This window comes from Xiphophorus hellerii, chromosome 21 (assembly GCF_003331165.1).
Source record: "Xiphophorus hellerii strain 12219 chromosome 21, Xiphophorus_hellerii-4.1, whole genome shotgun sequence".
Taxonomy (NCBI): Eukaryota; Metazoa; Chordata; class Actinopteri; order Cyprinodontiformes; family Poeciliidae; genus Xiphophorus; species Xiphophorus hellerii.
Window position 1 is genome coordinate 20,916,293 of NC_045692.1, and position 21,444 is coordinate 20,937,736.

The 21,444-nt window shown below is 37.8% G+C and overlaps 1 protein-coding gene across 5 annotated transcripts in view; it reads left to right on the forward strand.

Annotated features, from left to right (window-relative positions):
* LOC116711741 (dipeptidyl aminopeptidase-like protein 6) overlaps window positions 1–21,444 on the forward strand; it is a 277,037-nt gene that overhangs the window by 199,383 nt on the left and 56,210 nt on the right. For all 5 annotated transcript variants that reach the window (XM_032551215.1, XM_032551217.1, XM_032551216.1 and 2 more), the window contains one exon: window positions 4,829–4,927. In XM_032551215.1, coding sequence (XP_032407106.1) covers window positions 4,829–4,927 — 99 coding nt within the window. The remainder of the gene's footprint in view (window positions 1–4,828; window positions 4,928–21,444) is intronic.

Here is a 21,444-nt window from a genome sequence, read left to right on the forward strand (position 1 = left end):
AACAATTAATAATTGGACATCAAAAGTTGCATCGTAGGAGAATGTTTCTAACGATTTTCAACCAGATGAAGCTAAAACTCGACTACTTGAGTAGTTCTTTGTAAAATATATTTACAGACAGGAGTTTTTTTTTAATCTTAAATGCAAAATTGATATGTTTTTTGTACAGTTTTGACCCAAACACAGGAACAATGCTGTAACATAATGACCGTAGACTGGATTTCAGTGGTGCAGTTAAAGCCTGGACTTTAAACCAGTTAAAACGTTGAAATGTTGCTTTAAAAAAGGCAACATGGAGATGAATGTCTGCAAACGTTAATTAACTGGAGCAACTTTATAAGAAACAGTGGAGAAACACTCCTGCACTACGATGTGAGAGACTGATGAGGTCAAACAGGAAGCAACTACTGAGAGTTATTGCTGCTGGATGACTGGGTGAACTGGTTCTGTGGATGTCGGCTGTTCGCTCTGCTTCATCAGTTTCTCCTTTTCTTTTAAAGATAAAGTTTATTTTCTGTCAAGCCTAACTTTTAGGATAAGGAAAAACAAAGCGCAGTTGTTTTGTTCTCAAGTATTCAAATTACTTTTGAAAGGATGCTTCTTTCCAGAGCTAATGCTGATCTCCAAACATGCGGTGGCAGAAATATTCCTTTCTGTGTGACAAAGGAATATTTTCTGGCTCCTCTCTGTGAGGAAATTATCTCTGCCACTTAAAACGAGTGTCTCCCTGTGTGGTGGTAATTGAAGTCTTTATTCTCATCTGTGCTTATTCACCACAAGCAGAAAAAAATGTGGTTTCAGTCAGAACGAACGCTTTATTTGCAGAATACTGCTAAAGAATGAGAGGCCCACCTGTTGAAATATGAAGAATCTTTTTTTCTGCATGAAGCTGTTGTAGGTTTTTATTCAAGTGTGACCCCCAAAAATGAAGACGGTTTTCTAAAATGTGAATTTTTCCCATTTTTGTTGGAAATTTGGTGGAATTTCTCTGATGTTGATTGGGCTATTTAAAACTAAAACGCAGACTATTTGAAGAGAGAAGACATTTTGTTTTGAACAAATTGTAAACAATAAAAGCAGATTGTTTTTGTGGACATAAGGACTTTTAAATTAGGTGATTTTCTTTTCCCTTTAAGACAAACATGCGTCAGAGATTTAAAATTGCAGGAAAGAAATTGAATTTTTGTGAAAATGGACTCAAGTGAAGTATTGCCTCACAGTTAAAATGCTTTGGGGATAATTTTACTATAAAAATGCTGAACCAGTGGTTATTCAGTACATTCTGTTTTGCTCCAATTATACTTGAAGAACAATTTTCGAAACAAAGGGAGGAAACGTTGAGCAGCAAATTGTGGCGTTGCTTTTTGTCTGAGGAGTTGTTTCCACTCAGTTAAGGGGTTAGCTTGATGGATGCTCCCCGTACAGGTTGGCAACCGGTTTCTAAGTGCACCTGACAGCCACTTTGTTCTCCTCCACACACACACACGCACCAACACACACATTTTGACTTTTGAACACCACTTCCTCCTCCTCCTTCTCTGACAATGTGCAACTTCTATACCTAAGAGGTTACTCTCTTTTCGGCACATCTAGGTCATACGTTTGCTGCCACTTTGGTTTTCTGACAGACGGTGTGCGGCTCAGTGAAATAGCGACATGCAGTCAGAGTGAAAATAAAACACCTTTTTAGATAAATTTACAAAAAGGGGAAACAGTAGCAGGTTGGTTAGTTATATAGAAAGTCTTATACAGTTGGAAAATATAGGGAATATTATGCTAAATTGTCTTTTTTGAGCTTTACATCGTATTATAATGTTATTCCCTCATCAAAAACACACCTGGCGTGTTGCCTTGATTATTTAATTCATGTCTGAGAAGTCTTTTAATCTCCATGGCAACCATCCAGCTGTACAAAACGCCTGGGTGGACCTAGCTCCGCCTTTGAGACGCAGCTCCTCCTCAGAGCTGAAGTTTCCAAGCGACCGAGCTTGCACCTTACATAGCAGCCCTCCCTCTCTCAGCTCCTTCAGACTAGCCAGCAGCAATTAGCAAACACCTGGTGGATCAGAGAAAATCCTTTTAGTGAGGTTAGAGAAGAGAGGTTAGAGTTTGAAATATGTAGTCATATAATGCAGAATTTACAATATGCAATATATAAAACAACTTTAAAAATATCTATTATGGTCTAAACACAATTCTTATGAACCTTATGATAGACTGAATTATATTCTTTTTCTCGTTTATTAACCCAGAAAGTACGTAAAGTCCCTGCTTATTATTTTCTGTGGAACCTAACTCCAAATTATTGATGGAAAGTTTGTCTATTTGTGTATTTTTTTTTTCAGAGAACGTTTCTAAAATTTTAAAAAGAGAATGCATCTTGGGAAGCTAAAGTAGCCTCAAAGCTACTTGACATACTGTTGGATAGCATCTGCATGTGACTAGTGGTGCGTTCACACCAAACGCGTTCGATGCTTCAAGTTCTACGCGTGTGCACTTTGAAGTCAGATGCTTGATAGTTTTTGCTCTAGACGCGTCAAAATCGCTCTAGACAGCGTTGAGAGGAAACTCCTTGGCATACGTGTCCTCCAAACTCTTCCACCATCTCCTGCATATTTCGTCTAAATAAATACATCATTTATTTAATGTGACTCAATGTTTTTGCTGGACGGATTTGGATAGCTCAAATGCAGGGAAATATTTTCTAACAGTAAAAGTTATAACTCATCCAACATTCCAACTTCCTTGCTGATCCTCATCCATGCAACGTCCTTTCTATTCCTGTCTCTGTAGTCATAACTTGAGTGGTCGTAGGTTATAGGATGAGAGTAAACAGCGACATTTAGTTTATCCTCCATAGTTTTTTTCTGAGAAAATACACCACTATGTGCTGGTTGATGCTCCGCGTTGAGCAGCGAAGGTTCAGATTTTTCAACTTCAGCGTTGGACGTGCATCAAACGCTCGAGACGCTTCACATCGCAGTGCTTGACGTGCGAAACGTGCCCTCGACGCGCCTCCATGTAGACTTTGAATGAGCATTAGACTCGTAAGTGCCAATATGCAAAGGAATTTAATGTTGTTGCCTTTCCTTCAACCCACATCTTTCAGGTGCTGAAATTGATTACTTTTTAATCACCTTTCAGCTAACGTGTATTGTATCTGGAGATTAGAGACAGTAACTATAAACTGCTTACATTAACCGATTCAATAAATGTAAGAATATAAATGTTTTGTCATTTAACAGTCAATTTATATCAGGGAAATTTGGTTGTAGAAACAATTTTCTTGTAGCAAACAAAGGAAGTTGAAATAATTGGTTCTTAACCAGATGAGCCCATAATAAAAGATTATGTTAATTTCCAACAAATTAGTCCTTGATTTAAATGATATCATTACAAGAAGCTCTGACTGGATGAGATTTTAATGAAATGTCAGTAATAAAGACAAAGACGGTTTGATGTCATTGAGAGGTGGATGTCAGAGAAAATAAGATGAAAAATCTATAATTTTCTACTAAAATTGTAAGTTTTTAATAAAATATTACAGGCTGAACTCGTACTCAAAACACAACTGCATCAGGTTTGGTTTTTTTGCCTTCTCCCTTCGCTCTGCAATGAATGATTTTATGGAGCCAAAGATGATATGATGAGCATCGATGGATGAAATTAAGCTGAAATAAATTGCATGAGGCACTTTTGGTAAATATGTGAGTCTGTGCTGACAAATAGAACCCATCCCAGTTTTATCAAAAGCCCGAGGGAGTTATACGATGAAGCCTTTGTTATTATGCTCGTGTGTGGCTTCTTTTCTCTTTTTTTCCTCATATAAGGTATTCTTCTTTGAAATGTGAACAGCCTGTGGGGAGAAAGTTGTTAAGATGCAGTTTAAGGTAAAAAATCTGATGTTATAGATTCTCTGCTTTTTGTTGTCAGGAGTAAAAGAGAATTTTTTTTTTCTATCTCTGTGGTCTTTTTCTGTTTCACTGCTTGCTTCAAAAAGCTTTTTAAACCACAAAACCAGCCCCTGTATTTAACTTAAGCGTTTAATTATCATAACAGCAACTTTATTTTGCCCTTTTTGTTGTATTTATGTGACAAATGGAAGGGATTTAATTATATTGTAGCGCTAAAAGTGAAACGAGGACATTAAATTCGCTTTGGCTTTATTTGAATCATTAAAAGATGAAAAAGTAGCTTTTAGTTATTTGTACTTACTGCTCTCGGCACTCGATTTTTTATGATTCAATCTGAGATTCAAACTGAGCAAAAACATAAAAACAACAGAGATTTATAATAATTATGGGTCTCATTTACAAAACAACGTGTAGAATCTATCTATAGTAAAAGTATTTTTAAATTCTTAGGTGTGAAGCAATAAAACGTTATTTTTGGGATCCATCTGTCTTTGTTCTTATTCCGTCAGTAAGAAGCTTTAAATCTGGAAGGTGTATGAAATAATTAAAGACTTAGGAACACAAATAGTTTTTTCTCAACATTTCTTTTGCTACCAAAAAGAAGACATATCCATGTTTTTATTAGAAGTCAAGTCAGCTCCTCAAAATGTTTTTTTTACTGAAGATGTTTTATTGCAAGTGATAATCTAAAAAATACAATCAGTTCACAGCAAAAATCAAGAATTTCTGGGTGTTTTGGGGTAAAAGAGCTTTTTATATATTTATATAAAGGTTTTTTTTATTTCTTTGGTTACCAGGGAATCTGACTTTTTTTGGATAAAATCTGAGCCTCATCCCAGCCTCCATGAACTGCACTCTGCTACTGTTCTGCATACTAACGCCTACCTGTACTAAAATAGTCATTTCCTTTGCAGGTGAAGACGACCGTCTGGCTCTGAAAGGCAAGGTTACGGTTGGAGACCTCTTCCGAAAAGAATTCAAGGTTCATGAACCAAATGCCAAATGGATCAGCAGTAAGTTGGTCTTATTAATCTTTATTAATAAGTAATAGGTTAGATCATCCTGTGGCTCTTACAAAGCCAAAAATGGAACACTTTTCATTATGAATGCAATAAAAAATTAGTTTTTTAGAAGGTTTTTTGAGTTCTCATGCAAAAACGGGACATAATATCTACATCAAGTGTTTAGATTATGCTTTGTCGCTTTTATTTTCAATACTTATAGATAACATTCAATGTAAATTAGTTTTTCTTTTGTAATAGAGGATTTGTTGTATTGTTATTTTAGTTTAATTTGTATTTAAAAACATGTTTTCAGTGGCTCAAAGCAGCTCTTTGAATGGAAAAAGGTCGCTGACCCCCGTGTTGGATAAAGAACTTTGTGGAGGATTTCATGTTTAAAACCATTAAACACATAAAAAAGGTCAACAGAAATAGCAAACGAGGTGGGAGAGGTTCTTCAGTTGAGCAGCCAAGAGTTGGGTTGTTTTAATGGCCTCATTAATTATGTAATGAGTTTTGTTTTATGTTTGGTAGTAAACTGAACCATGAGGAAATGTTGAAGGTGGATTGATTCAGTAAGTGATTTGTAGGCCACAGTTTAAATGTCCTCAGCGATTTAAAAGGTTTGGAGTTTCCTCACCAAGTGGAGGTGCTACTGTGTTCTTTATCTTGTTTAAGGGGGGATGAATTGTGTAAAATTCACATTTTGCAGGTTTTTATTCTTATATTTGGGTTTCTACTCCTTCTAAAAACAGTTCAAACACTTCAAAAAAGAAAATCCTCCCAGTCATCTTTTTGGAAATAAGTTCATGCTTTTTGGTGTCTGGAAAATGAGGCGTTTTGAAAACCTCTGGAACATAACGGCACAAATCAGGAGGAACTCCCCGTTACCTAGCAACCCCAGCTGAGTTCCAGCACGTTACTTATCAACCCAAACTGAACTCCAGCATGTTTGATCAGCTGGTTTTACCGCTTTACAGTGACTGCTGGAAAAGACAAGTGTTTTGTTGTTGACTTACTATCTAGAAACCACTTGCTGCATTGTTACTGGTTGTGCAGGAGGCTCCTCTTCTGCTTTTCAATGACGTACGATTGTATAATTGCGCATCTGTTTGCAGCCATTTTCATGTGTGAGTGTCAACGTTGAGTTAGAGGCGTGGCCAGCAGCGGCTTATTTGTATTTAAAGTGACAAGAGGCTCTAAAAGTTGGATAAGTAAAAGATACCATGCGTCTGGATGTTTCTTTTGGCTCATATCACACATAATGAAAGTATGGTGGACCGACATCGACCCGAACTCTCGCCCATTGAGTGTTGCAGTTTTCTGCCATTTTTAGATGTCTCTGGTCCTACAAAGCTGATTCAGCTGGTTCAACTACCTCCTCTGCATGTAATAAAGTTCTGCACAGGTCTGCTAATGAACCAATGCAACTAAAACTTGCAGCATAGCATTTGACTTTCAGCACAGCTACCCTAAGGAAACAAGTGGGTGTAGACATTATGTGGATACAAGAAAAACAGCACACGAAGTTTGATGCATCACTGGAAAAGTTAAAGTTTACCAGCTCCTTAAGTCTTGCAACACAGTAACACAATCCTAATACAACAATCAACAAATCTTCCATCTGTGTGTGTTTTTTGTTTTTGCGAATTACAACTTCTCTGCCGCACCTCCAGCTGGTGTGCATCCCCTAATCCGTCCCCTAAAAATAGAGAAATCATGGCACTCCTCATCCATAATGCACACAGCACATTGTCTGAGTGAATGCAGCCCTGCTCTCTCCCCTTAACGTGGCATCTTGAGTCACAGCTGCATCCTCATCAAGGAAATAAACACAGGACGAGTCTGTTTACATCCACGCACGACTCAAACTCACTCACAGCACGACTGTCGTTTTACTTAGTTACAATCCAGAAGCGTTAGCTGCTAAATGTTTAAATGAACTTAAAAAGTTAGAAAAATGGAAAAATGTCAATCAACAATGTCAGTTTTAGAGTCAAAGTGGTGTCAGCAGAGTTACATGCTGCAAAAACTGCAATGTTATTCATTTTATAAGTTTTTCTTTTTAAGTTGCATTCAGGATTGAAGTTAGGAGAAAGTTGATACACTGTAAAAAAAAAAATTAAAAAGTGAAAATGAGCAAAACATAGGTGAGAAAATTGCCAAAAGTTTCTAGAGATTGAAGACAATATTTATGTGTACAATGCAACTATTAGATTGAAGAAGACGAACTATCTTACAGTGGTAGCTTGGACACTTAGCAAACCGGCATCTTTTCTAAGGATTTAGAAGCTCTTTGTGGTTAGTCACCGCAGAGGTAAATAGCTTAAAAACTAATTCAAAAAGCTAAACTTTGGTGGCATTCAGATAAACGCTGTATCTGAATTATTGTTACTGTGTGGTACATTTCTAACAACTGTGTTATTAGTAGCTTTATCACAATACAATATGAAATTGATGCATTTTCATGCCAATATAATGTTTCTTGACATCACAAAGTCTCTTATGATCAATTTTGATTCAGTTCACATCTGCGATCAGCATGATGCAATGTCGTACGTCCAGAATCATTTTCATACAGCTCTGGAAAAGTGACCAATTTCTTTATAAGTATATGTATGAGTAATTGTTCTTTTATTCTATGAACTACTGACAACATGTCTCTGAAATTTCAAGCAAAAATTTTGTATTTATTTGCAGGAAATGGTCAAAATAACAAAAAAGATGCAGTGCTTTCAGACCTCAAATAATGATAAAATTAAAAAACTAAGTTCATGTTCATTTAGAAACAACAATACTAAGGTTTAGCTCAGGGAGAGTTCAGAAATCAATGTTTGGTGAAATAACCATGAGGCTTTCAATGGGGTTCAGTGCACTGGGCTCTTAATTTTTTCTAGAGCTGTATATCAACTTAATATGAGAAACTTTATGCTCACAAACAACACCTACGGTCTACAGTCTGGCTGTTGACTTCCTGTTCAAACAGGAGACAGTTTGCTTCATAATTTCTTTCCAATAGAGAAACTGTTTAGGGGGAAGGAAGAGATCACGTTTCTACTTTCATAAAGCTCCCAAATGATTTCTGCATAGTTGATCTTTGTGAATCCATGTTTTTTTTTTTACGTTTACTTTTTCTTTTTCACCACACATCCATTTGCCTTGTTAGAAAACTGATTTTAGACAATGAAGCAATCTATTTTCTGTTCATAACAATTAGCATCAGCACTCTACTGTTGCATCCGCTACACCATGAAGATGTGTTGTTTTCTTTTTTTTCCATAGCCTTAAAACATCTAAATCATGATTGTATTTGCCGTGTCATTCACTGTTCACCGTCTGATTTCTCTCTGTTATTCCAAACCACATTTTCCCCACATGCTTCAGTAGCTGCTTCATAACCTGGAACTATAACACCAATTTTTCTATACTTCCTAATGTCGATGCTGTTCCGATCCATCAGACGCTTTGTCTTTTATTAATGCTGAGATAGTAACAAGAGAAACAAACCTCTTCTCTATGTTACAGCATCTCAGGAACCCAGTTTGTTTCTCACAATCTTGGCTCAATTCGGCTCTCCATGCTGCAGTTTGACCTTAAAGAAAGTGATCAAACATTTCCCCTTCTAGCCCATGTGAGATGGCAGAGCGTGTTAGCATGTAGCCATAAAGCTGAAACTTTGCGTTAATTATATTAGTGACAGTAAAACAACACCATTCGAGGAAAATACTTTTTTATCTGCAAACCCCCATATGTGCTGGGTGAAGAGATTCCCCTCATGTAGCTGATTTGTCGTTGTTACAGGCTGCGACCCAAAGGGTGCAAACAAATCGATCATGCCTGGATAAGCACAGAAAGCTGCTGTTCTACTGTACACATCTGGAAGACAACATCTGTTCCTCAGAATTACCAGTTAAACCAATGGAAAAGAAAAAAATGGTAAAAAATTCATCTTTTGTATCAGCAAAATCTCGGTATGGGACAAAAAAATACATTTATTTAATCAAAATAAAACTCAAACATTAAAAATAAATAACTTTTTGCATAATTACTGCTGAATTTCCAACAATTCCCAACATATAAATGTTGTGAAAGCATTTCTGTACTTATTTACTTTAAGTTGATCAGTCTAAAATAATTTGTTCCTGGGTTTTATTTAAGGTTTTTATAATGTTTTAATCGTCTGCAATTTTTAATTACTACACACCTTTCGACAAGGTCTCTGAAAGAACTTCCTGGTAAAGTAATGGTTAAATAAAAATAAAAAAGCATATTCTCTGACTTCTCTCTGTTACCAGACATGCTAATATTTGTGCATATAAGTTTTTATTCACCAAATATTAAGACAGATGCACCTTTTTTCTTACTTTCTGAAGTCAAATCAAATTTTTCTTGTTTTAGGTCAAATAGAATAAGCTAAATTATTTCTATTTGCTAAATTCCACAATAACGACAAAATATATCAGATACATAGTAATCATTCTGTATGTAAACTTTTGATTTTAAATATATTAATAAGTAAGTCTCATTATTGTGGCATTTAGCAAATAGAAATTATTTTGATAGTTAAAACAAGAGAAGTTAAACATCACAGTGAGGAAAAAATGTGAATGTGTCTTTTTATTTGACGTATGTAAACTTCTGGCTTCAACTGTAACAAAAATTGGAGTTATGTAAGATCATTATTAGTGAGAATAAATTCTGCTTTGCACATAAATTTTCTCTTGAACCAAAAATTGACCTGAGCTGATAAAAGACATGGTGACTGAAGGAGGTTTTGTAGCCGTCCTCGCACAGGAGCAATCTCTGAAAAACACTAGACCTCCCTGTTGAAAGCTCTTCAGCGTGTCATCTTTTCTCTTCCTCCATGATATCTGTGTTTTTCTGCTGAATGATTAAGTGTGGCTCACAAAAAGGAGAGAAATGGGAGAGGGAGATTTAGAGAGAGCCGTAAGCTGATTAGTTTGTCTCCGTTAGCTTTGCTTTTCTTTTTTTCCCCCAGAGATAAACCAACATCTGTGCTTTCAGTGCTGCTTCTTGGTTTAGCTGTGAAGGCTCTTCTGGTTGGAGGTTGAAATTTATTTTATTTTATTTTTTAAAAAAAACTTGTTTTGTTCGTTTTATGATTTCTTCTGAGACTCTCAGTTCCCCAGAGACAGACTGAGTATGACCTGGAGAGGCCATAATCATCACTTATTGCGCCATTTGTCTGCACAGCCGCTTCATCGAGCCGTTTTCTATTCTTACTTCAAACAGACGCAAAAGCGTCAGTTATTTAATTGGTTTTTATCATTAGTGTAAAGTTGGTTATTACTGAATCCGTCCGCCTGATTTTAAAATGAAACTTTAAGAATTTGCAGACGTGTGAAACCTTTTCATTCTACAAAGCTGTGTAATACACCTTCCGCTTAATAAAACAGTTTGCTTGACTTTTTTCTTTTTTACTTTTTCCTTTTTTAGTTACAGAAAAAACAAACTGTTCTTATTTTTAATTTAACTTGCTGGAACACAAAGAAAACTCTGAGCATAGCTCAAACCAAGGATGTTCATTCTTTCTCTTTGAGAGGATTATTTATTGATATCCAAAGAAAAGAAAACAGCTATTTTATTATTTTTTTGCCTGTTGTACTGATCATACCAAACCATGTACAACGTGCTGTTTCACTCCTATTGCATGGACCCCGAATAACCTGTTGCAACAAGATGATGAAGCTTTAAATGTTGCATCAAAGTTATTGAATCAGACCTGAACATCATCAATTATTTACTTCTGTGGTACAGTGCTCTTAAAAGTACCGATTTCTTTGGGTTTTGCTTCATCGTCAAACCTAAATGTTTCAGATCAGAACAAATTGCAAACAAATTGACGGTGGTGACTGAAGTCGATGTAGGCTGCAGTTTTCAAATGACAGAGTCACTTATTAAAAGAAGTAAGCTACCAAAACCAAGCTGGTTTTATGTTTGGCCGTCTAAACCGTTCTCTGTTTTTGTGCTATTCAGAGCTGAAAGTTTGTGTGTTTGCACTGTGTCAAACTAATCAAACCCTTGAAAATATCTGTTGCCCTCCTCGCCTGTGGGGGCGCTGTACCAAAAACCACTGAAGGAAATGACACAAAAACATCTGAAGAAGACTGAGCGCACCTTCCTTCTTCACAAAATGTAAACATGTCATATTTTAGTGGTTGTAGGAGTTCTCTTTAGCCTTTGATAAAAGATCATGAGCCATTTCTCCCGCTAGCACTAGCATCCCACATTTGTCTTGGTTGTATGTACCCAGAATGCCCTGCACTATAGTTCGGTTCCTGCTTTTGGGGCATTCTCCGGTCCGATTGGCATTCATATATGCATTTGAACTGGACCAGAGGTCACTGACTTTTTTATTCGGACCAGAGTTCACCTTTTTGGTTCTCATTAGAGTTTGGTAGTGCATTCATACCTAACCCATAAGAACCGAACTTTCTTGGCAAACAAACAAGCTGGTGCGAATGCAGCTTTAGTTTTGCTTTCTGAGTTTCTAATCAAGTGATTTCTTGATTTTAAAAAATTTTTTTTATCATGCCTTGTTATGTGCTCCGGCACATTGTATTTATTTCTGTCTATTTTTTTTCACTTGGATTATTTTGTATAGAAGTTAGTTATATGATTTTTGTTGTTGTTGTTTAATATACTTTGGAGTTTTGATCATTCTTTCTTGTAATTTGGTCCGTTAATTTGTGACGCTGTTGGACCGCCTATAAATAGGCTGGGTTGCGCCAGGTAAAGGGCGACGCCCACTCCCAACCAACACTCAGGATGCGTTCTGACGCGGTGCGCACGTCTCCAGCCTGCCACACGGTAGTTTTTGTTAGCTGTTTGTTTGGTTGATGTTTTTTTTTGTTGTAATTTTTGACCTGGTGGGACCGGTTGTCCTGTTTTCGATTTTTCTTTAGCAGTAGTTTCTTGTAGTCCGGTACTAGCAGGGGCTTCGACGGCCCTGTATAGGGTTGGCCCCCTGCTGTACCTGCTGTTTTGTTCTTTTTGATCGGCTCATCAGGTCCAACTTTCTGTTTATACTTTGGGATTTTTGTTTTCTTTTTTGGGGGGGGACACGGGGAACCGAGGATTTAATTCTCTTTTTCTTCACAGAAAAATCAAAAGAAGCTCATCTTAAAGAAAAGGTCGAGAGAATTGAAAATAAAAATTACTCAAATATGTTGTGCCCTTTGTGGACGTAACATGCCTGCATGATGGTTTTTCACAGAGATCCTGGGTCACGTAGATTTCTGGCCTTCATAATTGATTTTTTTCAAAATATCTCCAGTATTTAAATGTGCTTGATAATCTGAAACATTAAAAAATGTAAATCTTCAAGGCAGCAAATACCTTTTTGAAGAACAGTCTATAACTCCATGAACTGCGTTTTGCTGCATCAATATTCTAATCACGTTTGGAAACCTTCACCAAGTCTGCCTGCCTTGGTTTGGTAATTGCACATTTAGCAGACACCACTGATATCGCCCAGATGCCTGTTTTTGTAGCGCTCCATCTGAATCCGACACAGCGTCCCCATCCTTTTCATCCCACCAAGGTGAAAGCTGTCCTCAGGGATGTGATGCCAGCTCTACAGGCAGATGTTTGCCATTTTAATAGCCACGCTCCTCTTGTTTGCCACTCAAGGAGTCCCTTTTTTCCCCCCTTAATGTTTGTTAAATATGATAAAGGGGGGAACCTTTTGAGACGAAATGGACCGGTTGGGACAATGAAAAGGGCTATTATTGTGACTTCAGGCAGGAATTATGGCTGTGATTAATAAGGGCGAAGCGTGTTTGCTTTGTCGTTATGTATAATAGAGATTTACAGCCGACACAGAGCCTCTTGTTTTGGTTTATTAAAATGGATTCAGTTTGGAGGCAGTTGGAAAGTTGTAGGGCTGGACAATACGGCTGAGAAACTTATAAGCATTTTATATCAGTATCAATTATTTATTTATTTCAGCAAATAAAACCTGGATACTCCCAATATTTAGTCCGCCACTGTTAAAAGTAACCAGGAGCGGAAAAAAGGCAAGAGGCTCCAAAGCGCGTTGTGCCGTTATCAGCTGTCACCGTCGTTTGTTCAATTGAAACTGAACACAAAAAGTTCAGCAAAGACATCTGAACCTCCGTTGAGATTGCAGAAGCTTTCACTACATTATATTGTGGTGCCACTTTCTCAATTTCATCGTATTTCATAGTACAAACAGACCGACAACGGAAAACGACTCTTCTGAACTCCGTTGAGCAAAATGTCAAACGTCTGACTTCAGTGTCGAACTTGAAGCGAAACGCCGCTTGTGATCAAGTTAGTTGATGCCACCAACCTTGCTTAGCTCGCTCTGAAATGTTGAGCAGCTAAGGCCTCCATCCCCCAGAATACTGTGCGGTTTAATTTTAATTGTTGAATGTTCTATCACAGATATTACTGATTGATATTGATCATGTGTTTGTCACGATATATATTGTTAGAACTGATTTATTGTCCATTTCTATCCAGTTGTGCTTTACTGTTTCTCTAGCCAACATTGTCTTCATCCACGCTGTAGCGCCACATTATGTATTAATTCAATAAAATCAGAAAACATGATTAAAATTCTGTTATGTAATAATTGACCATGAATTAATGGTTTTGATTTGAACGACCTTAGTTAACCTCCAGGGTTCTGCTATGAGTCTGGAAAGGAAACTAAATGACCAAGAGTTTATCATTTATTTATTAAAATTTTCATTTTAAATGCGTATATGATCTACAATGATTGTTATTAGAAGTATAATGATTAGCGTGAACACAAACAGTTTGATAGTTGTAATAATTAGCGCAAAATGTAATAATGTTACCACTTATTTGGCAGAAAGTATTGCCAGGATTTTATAACTTTTTGTGTCAATTATTACATAATGCGGTTTTAATGTTTTATTACATCTAAAGCTCATTTTTAGTACATTATTACATAATGCAGCGTCTTTTTTAATTATTTAGTGAGTGTCACAGGGAGAGAAATATTAAAGTTTAGTTTTGTGACGCCTCAATCTAACATGACTTTCTGGCACAAAGGGAAATTTCTTTCGTCTTTCAAGGAAGCGAGGAAGTCTTTTGACAGCTGTGAAGTTCCTTGTTGTTCAGTCATAAGAACCCGGGGAGGAGAAAGACAAATCTGATCTCAGGAGTTGTGTGTCTGTGTGTATCTCATGGTAAATTTATCAGCTTCTTTGCTCCAAAGCTGCAAACGTCAAGGCACAACATCTGAAGAGTTGGGTGTTATCTTTGATCAAAGTTTGAGCTGCAAGGACGTTGCTAAAAATAGTCAACTTTCTCCTGCTGACACAGATATTATACAAAGGTTTTTATGAATGTTGTACAGGCTTGATGGATGTGTTGGACTTCTGTTTCTGCAAGTAATGGTCCGTTTTTTGAGTCTTTGTACGACTAAAGATGTGTTCCACCCTCATCGGAGAAACAGGGCAGAAACTAACCTAAGGATGTAGAACCTCTGGGTCGGACATGAACCTTTAGCTCCGTGTTTCTTACCAGTGTTTTGTTTCATAGGCTTCCTGGGAACGTCTGGATTTCTGTTCGTCTTTCTTCCCTCCCTTCTACGCTTCACTGTGTCCCTCCTTTATTTGTTCATTGTGTCCTTCCATTCTTTCTTTCTTATATTTTATTTATTTATTCCATTTGTTTCCTACTGTTATTTTGTCCTTTCTGTCTTCTGTCCTTTTTCATTCTTTCTTTCTTCCTTCATTTGTTCCTTTCTTTCCTCTTTTCCTCCTTTGTTTCAACCTTTCTTTGACCTTTGATCCTTCCTTTCGTCCTATCGTTCATCCCTTTCATCCTGTCTTTTGTTGTTTGAAACTTCCTTCCATCTTTTTGCCCTTTCTTTTGTCTTTTCTGTCATCCATTTCATCCTGTCTTCTGTCTTTTTGTCGTTCCTGTTCTTTCATCACTTAATGTTTCTTTCAACCTTCCCTTCGTCTTGTCATCCTTTCTTTAACCATTCCTGTATTATTTTCTCTCCTTCCATGTGTCCTGCATTCATCCCTTCATTCCTTCTTCCTTCCTCTTTTCTTATCCTTTTTGCTTCTCTACTTTTGTTCATTTCTTATGCTTTAAATCACAGCAGATGTTTTTGCAAGGATTCATGGCAGCTGAGTACAAATGAATGCCACACTTTTCAGATGTTTTTGGAAAAAATTTTGAAAACCCCATCTAAGAGTCCATTAACTTCACAATCATGTTCTACTTTGTGTTGGTTTGTCACTTAAACATCCAGCTACAATCCCAAGGCATTCATACATAAATGCGTTTGCTCCATGCAGGATAACTGATCGATCTTCACCCGACTGCATGGCTGTAAACCTATCGCTCTGAAATTAGACGATCAATTCAGCAATTAACTTTGCTCTTGTCGAGCTGTTATTGGAAAAAAAAATCTTCTGTTATTATTCTGCTCACACTCTGCAACAATCTGCTTATGTTTCCATTTTAACAGTAGAACAGAACCAGCACTCAGTTTGTTGCACATTTTATTTAGCAAAATGCAGTTATGCAATTACAAATTTTAATTTATAATCCAATTTAATTTCTTCACACCCCTTTAAGGTATTTTTAGTTGAAGCGTCTTTATAAACTCATCTTGTTTTCATCAACATTGAGATAAAATATATTATAAACAAACTAAATAACCTAAAGCCCAAATTGTGGAAGCTACTTATTCTGTTTCCAACTCCTCAGCAAGGAAAGCAGCTATTGGCTAACTTAAGGCTTCCACATACTCGGCTGTACTTCGTCCGATGGATATGTCCGCTCAAAGATACACTTTTATGACCGTGTACGTGTACTCTGTGTCGGTGGAAACAGCGTTCAGATCCAACTGGTTTTCATGTGACAACGGGCCGATAAGGACGAGAATAGGGGCTACATGACTTCATGTTGTTTTAAAGTCGACATCCACATGACAAAAGTCAACATAGACTTGCTGCGGTGATGTCAGCAAGTCAGAAAATGTCAGTAACATGAGGTACTGATGTTACAGCAAGTCAGTAACATCAGTACCTTCAGAACAACGGCAGGAACTGATGATCGGATATATACTCATTTTGGATGGCTACACAAATTATTACGTCGAGCAAAATTGTGCTTCTGGAACAAAATAAACTAAGCTTATTATGAACTGATCGTTTGATTACAGTTAAACTCAGTGCTCTGATGCCCTGCTGATTCAGCAGCGGCTCTCTGACTTTGCGGGATTAGCCGACATGTCAAAGCCATTCTCTGACCTGCACTGATAGATGGAGAAGAAAGAGGGCTAGACGCCCTCGAGTGTACTGAGTGTACTGATTACCTAAAGTTCCTTTATTTACCACAATCCTAATGGATATTAGCAAGTTTGATAAGTAATATTCAGATTATTTGACTTGTATCCAGACATTTTCCCCATGTTATAAGTTTATCTGCCAATAGAACTAGCACTTTTTCATCAATATTAAGGAATTATTTCCTCAAAACAAGCCTCTATATCTTGATGAAAAGCTACTTTCAAGTTAGTTTGTGCCATTTAAAGCATACAAAGATATTTGCACAAAAACACGTGGTAAGACTTTGTGTTTTTGCACAAGAGAGCAGGGCAAAGTGTTCGCAGCAACTCTTTGATTAAGTGGGGATATTTCTGCAAATTCATGTTTTGTAAATTCTCTACAAACCCATTCAAGTCTGAATTTTAGATCTCATGTATCAGTTTGATGTTTTATGCCACTTACCAAACGACTCCAGGTCCTTAAATGGCTCAACTATAGTTTCTTCTCATGATTTGAAACAAGTGAGATCTTGTACAGGATTTGATGAAGAAACCCACGCTCGCATTGTGGTTTATATTGTCATTATTGCAGCTATAATTGTTATTTTACACGCAACAGCCCCACTAATGATCTCCATTAGGCGCACATGCATGTTTTCTCCAACTGCATTGATTAGTTTCAAAGCAGAGTTGTGGCGCACAAATACACAGAGAGAGATTAAAACGAGCGACTGTAGGAGCTGATGTGGAGCGTAAACAGCTGACATGAAGGTCACCTCACTGGTCGTGAGGTAAATCAATTATGCAGCGTTTAAGGACTAATAGCAAGTAGAGGCTGTGAATGCATGAAATCCATTTTATGGTTTGTTTAAATGTTGTGGCTGGCAGGTTTTGCCTAAATGTTTGCTCTCATTCTGTGTTGTAAATGTATTTTCTGGTACTGTTAAAGGAGGTTGGAACCTGAGAACGCATTAATCACTGAGATTTTAGCTGTCTGCGTAAGTGATGAATGATGTGCAGTGATGCTTTAAAGTGCTTTCACAGTGTGTGGTGACTTTTACAACAATAACTTCAGCTAAATGATTAAAGCAACTGTTCAGTACATGAGCTTGGAGGAAGCTTAGCCTGCTCCTCTGCAGTCTGTGTTTTAATAGAGACCCCTAATAGAGATGTTTTCTGAATGTTTTAACTAGAGTTTTAACTCAAAGACAATGATGCCAACTCTAAATGGCAACTGGCTGTTTAAAAGTTATGAAATGACATCATTGGCTAATTTCCATAATGGGCCATTTGCAGCATTTTTAGTGCAGATGGATGGTTTATTTCCCAAACGATTTTCACTGACAAATTATAATCTTATCAAGAAGAAAATGTCAGAAACAACACAAAGTATGTGTCTTTTTTTATTTTATCTTATATTTTAATTTTATGGAAAATAGGATCTTCATTGATTTTTAATCAGAACCAGATTTGGGCAACTTATTCATCAAAGTTAGCTAATTACAGCAAGTGTTTGGGAGGAAGAAAAATCCACTTCCTTTTTGATGAGAATAACCAAAAAATTAAAAAATCATACCCAGATAATGCAAGAAAAAAAATCAAGAAATTGTATGTCTGTATATTGATAAAACCAAAATGCAAAACCCGGTCTTTATGTTTCAGTTTTATAATTAAAATAAAAATAAAAAAGTACATACTTCTATAAAGGATATTAACTTTTTTTTAAATAAATGACACCTGAATTCTCCTCTGCTTGTTGATTTCACTCTTAATAAGGAAGTAAAATGTTGGGATATTGCGATGAATCTTAACGTGAAGCAGCGTTGTGCTTTCACAGAGTTTTGCTGCTGTATTGAAATGAATATTTTCTTTGTAAAATATTGTCAGGTTGAATTTTTAATATGACGACAACAATATTAGGAGATTATTATCCTGCTGGTGGACCGTTATGTTATGTTTTGACCATTCAGCTGTAAATTTGAAGAGTCTGGATGTGGCTAAATGAGAGAATCTTAGAGATTCTCCCATTAAGCCTTTCAGCCATTTCACACTTTGAGTCTTTATCAACGACGTGGCAAAGTTGTGACACATTTGAATATCTTGTAATTAAACTAACGACCACACCAAGTCAATCTAAAGAAGATCTCTGCTGAGTCATTTGGCTTCAAAACCGAATCATAAATTAAAAACCTCTCAAGTTGTTTGCATCAAAATGAACGGCATATGACAGAAACCTCTGAAATTAAATATTTTTCTTCACCTATTCATTATTAAGTTAGAAGTTTTTAAGGGTTTACTTTTGGAATTTGCTAAAAAGATGTTTTATTGTACATAACCTTAATACTGGATCATTCTGAGTAGTGCAGAAACTCTGAAGCCCCCGCTGTAGATGAAAGCGGTCTTTCTGTTTCAAGCTGCTTATTTACGGGACCCCGACGCAGAAAGTCTGAAGAGAAGAGGCTCATCTTTGATCACTCTGCTGATCTCACCGAGGTGCCTCAATACGTTACTATTTTATTCCACAAACTCACTTTAAACCATGCATACCTCTAAGAAAGCAGCACAGTAGGGTGGGAGGCAACCTGCAACTTTTTTAAGGTACAGAAGATCCAAGTGGATTACTGATGGGAAAATCATTTGGATTTTACGCTGAAAATAAATCAACTTGGCTCAGAGAGAGACTAATGAAGGAAAAAGTCTGCAGTGATTGACATTTCAGATCAAAACAAATGCCTTCCTGTGTGAAAACCGGCCAGCAGCAGCTTGGTTTCACTGTGGGTGGTTTTGTTTTGTCAGCAAGTTCAAATTCAAGGTTTTTTTTTCTGCTCATTTGTTTGGGCCATCATTCACTTGTTATTCTGCTCATTTGTCAAGCCTGTTGAAAATTAAATCCAGGCTCCAACAATCCAGCAAGCAGCGCTTTGCAACTGGGAAATGTGCAAAGGAAATTTCCTTTTACGAGGAAGAAAATGGCTATTAATACGAGAGGTGGATTGCTAATTAAAATGCAGTTTAAATTTTTATGAATCAATATTTCACAGCCCATATAAGCCAGCGGCTGCAATGTTCCCACATTGTGGGACTGAAACTATTCGTCTTCGGCAACAACTTGTGCCACTTCCATCAAACTGGCCATCATCCGCAGCTGTGGGCAGGGACAAATGACCCGGAACTGACAAGAAAAATCTCATTTCATCCAGAACTTAACACCCTGGCCCGGTTCACCTCACGGCTAACAGCACAGCTTACAGAAACTGGCTATTTCAATCAGAGTACTGTGTAATCACATGATGGTGGTTTATGTGGACGGTATGCTTTGGGATTAGGGACCCTAAAGTAGTAATTCACCAACAGCCTGATTCTTTGTTGTAGATTTCTGTTATTTTCATTGGTGGGGGACATTTCTGACTGGTCTGTTTCCACAGTCCAGTTTTCTGATGAGCAGTTTATTATTCCAAGTTGGACATTTAACATTTTAGCTTCAGGTGAAACTTACTTGAAGCTTTACAAAAATATTTCTCCCTTCCAGGTGTCTGCTGCTTTTGACATTTTGGTTCCATTAAATGTTTCAGGCGTTCAAATGAGTTTTAACCTCAGACAGCAATAACCCAAATAAATACAACTACACAAAAATTTGGTCCTATGAGAAAACATCATTTTCCACAGGTTAAATAATGTGTCAGTTGTGAATTTCACGCCATCTACCAGGTCTGACTACTGTCCGACTTGTTGGGTCAAACAATTACAAAACTGAAATCTGTCTGACAACATGCAGTGAACAGAAGAACCCAGATCTTTCCTACAATTAAAACATTAAATGAGAAACAAAGTCTGTATGGAAATGATTGCTAATTCATTGTTTGTACTTTCTGACTGCAGTGAAACACAGGGAGAACTACTCTTCACAAATGACTTCTTCCCAGGAGCAGTTGAGCTACCAAACTTACTCCCAAAAACACAATAACACCTCCAGGAAGTCCCAAAATTACCCAGTCAGCTAAAGCACTGCAGGCCTCACTTGCTTTAATTAATTCAACTAAAGAAAGAGACTTTGCCAAAATGGCCTCTATGGTAGAGATCTAAGGTCAAAACAACTGCTTACCTAACAAAACGGAGAACAGTTTCACTTTTAGAGTGTAGTCAATAGCAGTAGTCAATAGAACAATCAATTCTGCTCTAGCAGAAAATCCTGAAGGAGAAAGTCTGGCCAAGAACATTCAATTCATTCAGGACAATGAGTCAAAGCACACCAGGACATCGACCTACAATCAAAACCAATATGAATTAAAGCTGCAAGCAGCCTCGGGCGGCCCTCGCAGCAAGCGCCGCTCCGGCCTATTGGCCACCGTGGGGGTTCCAGCCACCGCAGAAGCTCTCGCACGATTTCCAGAGCCGCAGCCAACTCCCCACCGCAGAAGCTCTGCCGCAGTTTCCAGCACCGCCGCCCGCTAGCCGCCGCAGAAGCTGTCGCGCATTTTCCACGCCCGTCCACCGGGCGACACGCGTGAATGCGTTCGGCGGCGCTCCCCGACGACTGTCAAAAAATCTGGTGCAGATCGGTCGATGCGTCGAGGAGATACAGCCGATGTATTAACTTAGGGGGCGCAGTGGAGCCAAATTACATCTCAATCCCGTTGGGCTCTTTAGAGGTGAACAAAGGTCATACATATCCAGTTTGGAGCCAATCGGATGATCCATGCTTGAATTAGAGCCAAACGTATGAATATGGCGAGGGACTGATATTCGCCATTTGGCCACGCCCACACGGTTCAGCCAGCAGCGAGCAATGACAGAGCTCATCATCCGAATCATCTTGATTAGGTCAAGAGAGCCATAAACGGAGCTTTCCAAGGAAAAAAACGGCACTTCCGGTTCCGAGGGGGCGGGGCTTAGATGACGTCATAATGTGATGACGTAGGATCGACGGGCAAGCCTCCAGGATCACTCAGGCCAAGTTTGATGCAGCTCGGTCAAAATATGTGGAATGTAGAGGCAAACGTATACGAACGGCGTTGCCGCCATTGAAAACTCTTGGCACTTTAAAGCAAGCGAGACCAACTTCCTATCTGTCATCCAACACAGAATCACCTTGATTAGGTCAAGAGAGCCATAAACAGAGCTTTCCAAGGAAAAAAACGGCACTTCCGGTTCCGAGGGGGCGGGGCTTAGATGACGTCATAATGTGATGACGTAGGATTGACGGGCAAGCCTCCAGGATCACTCA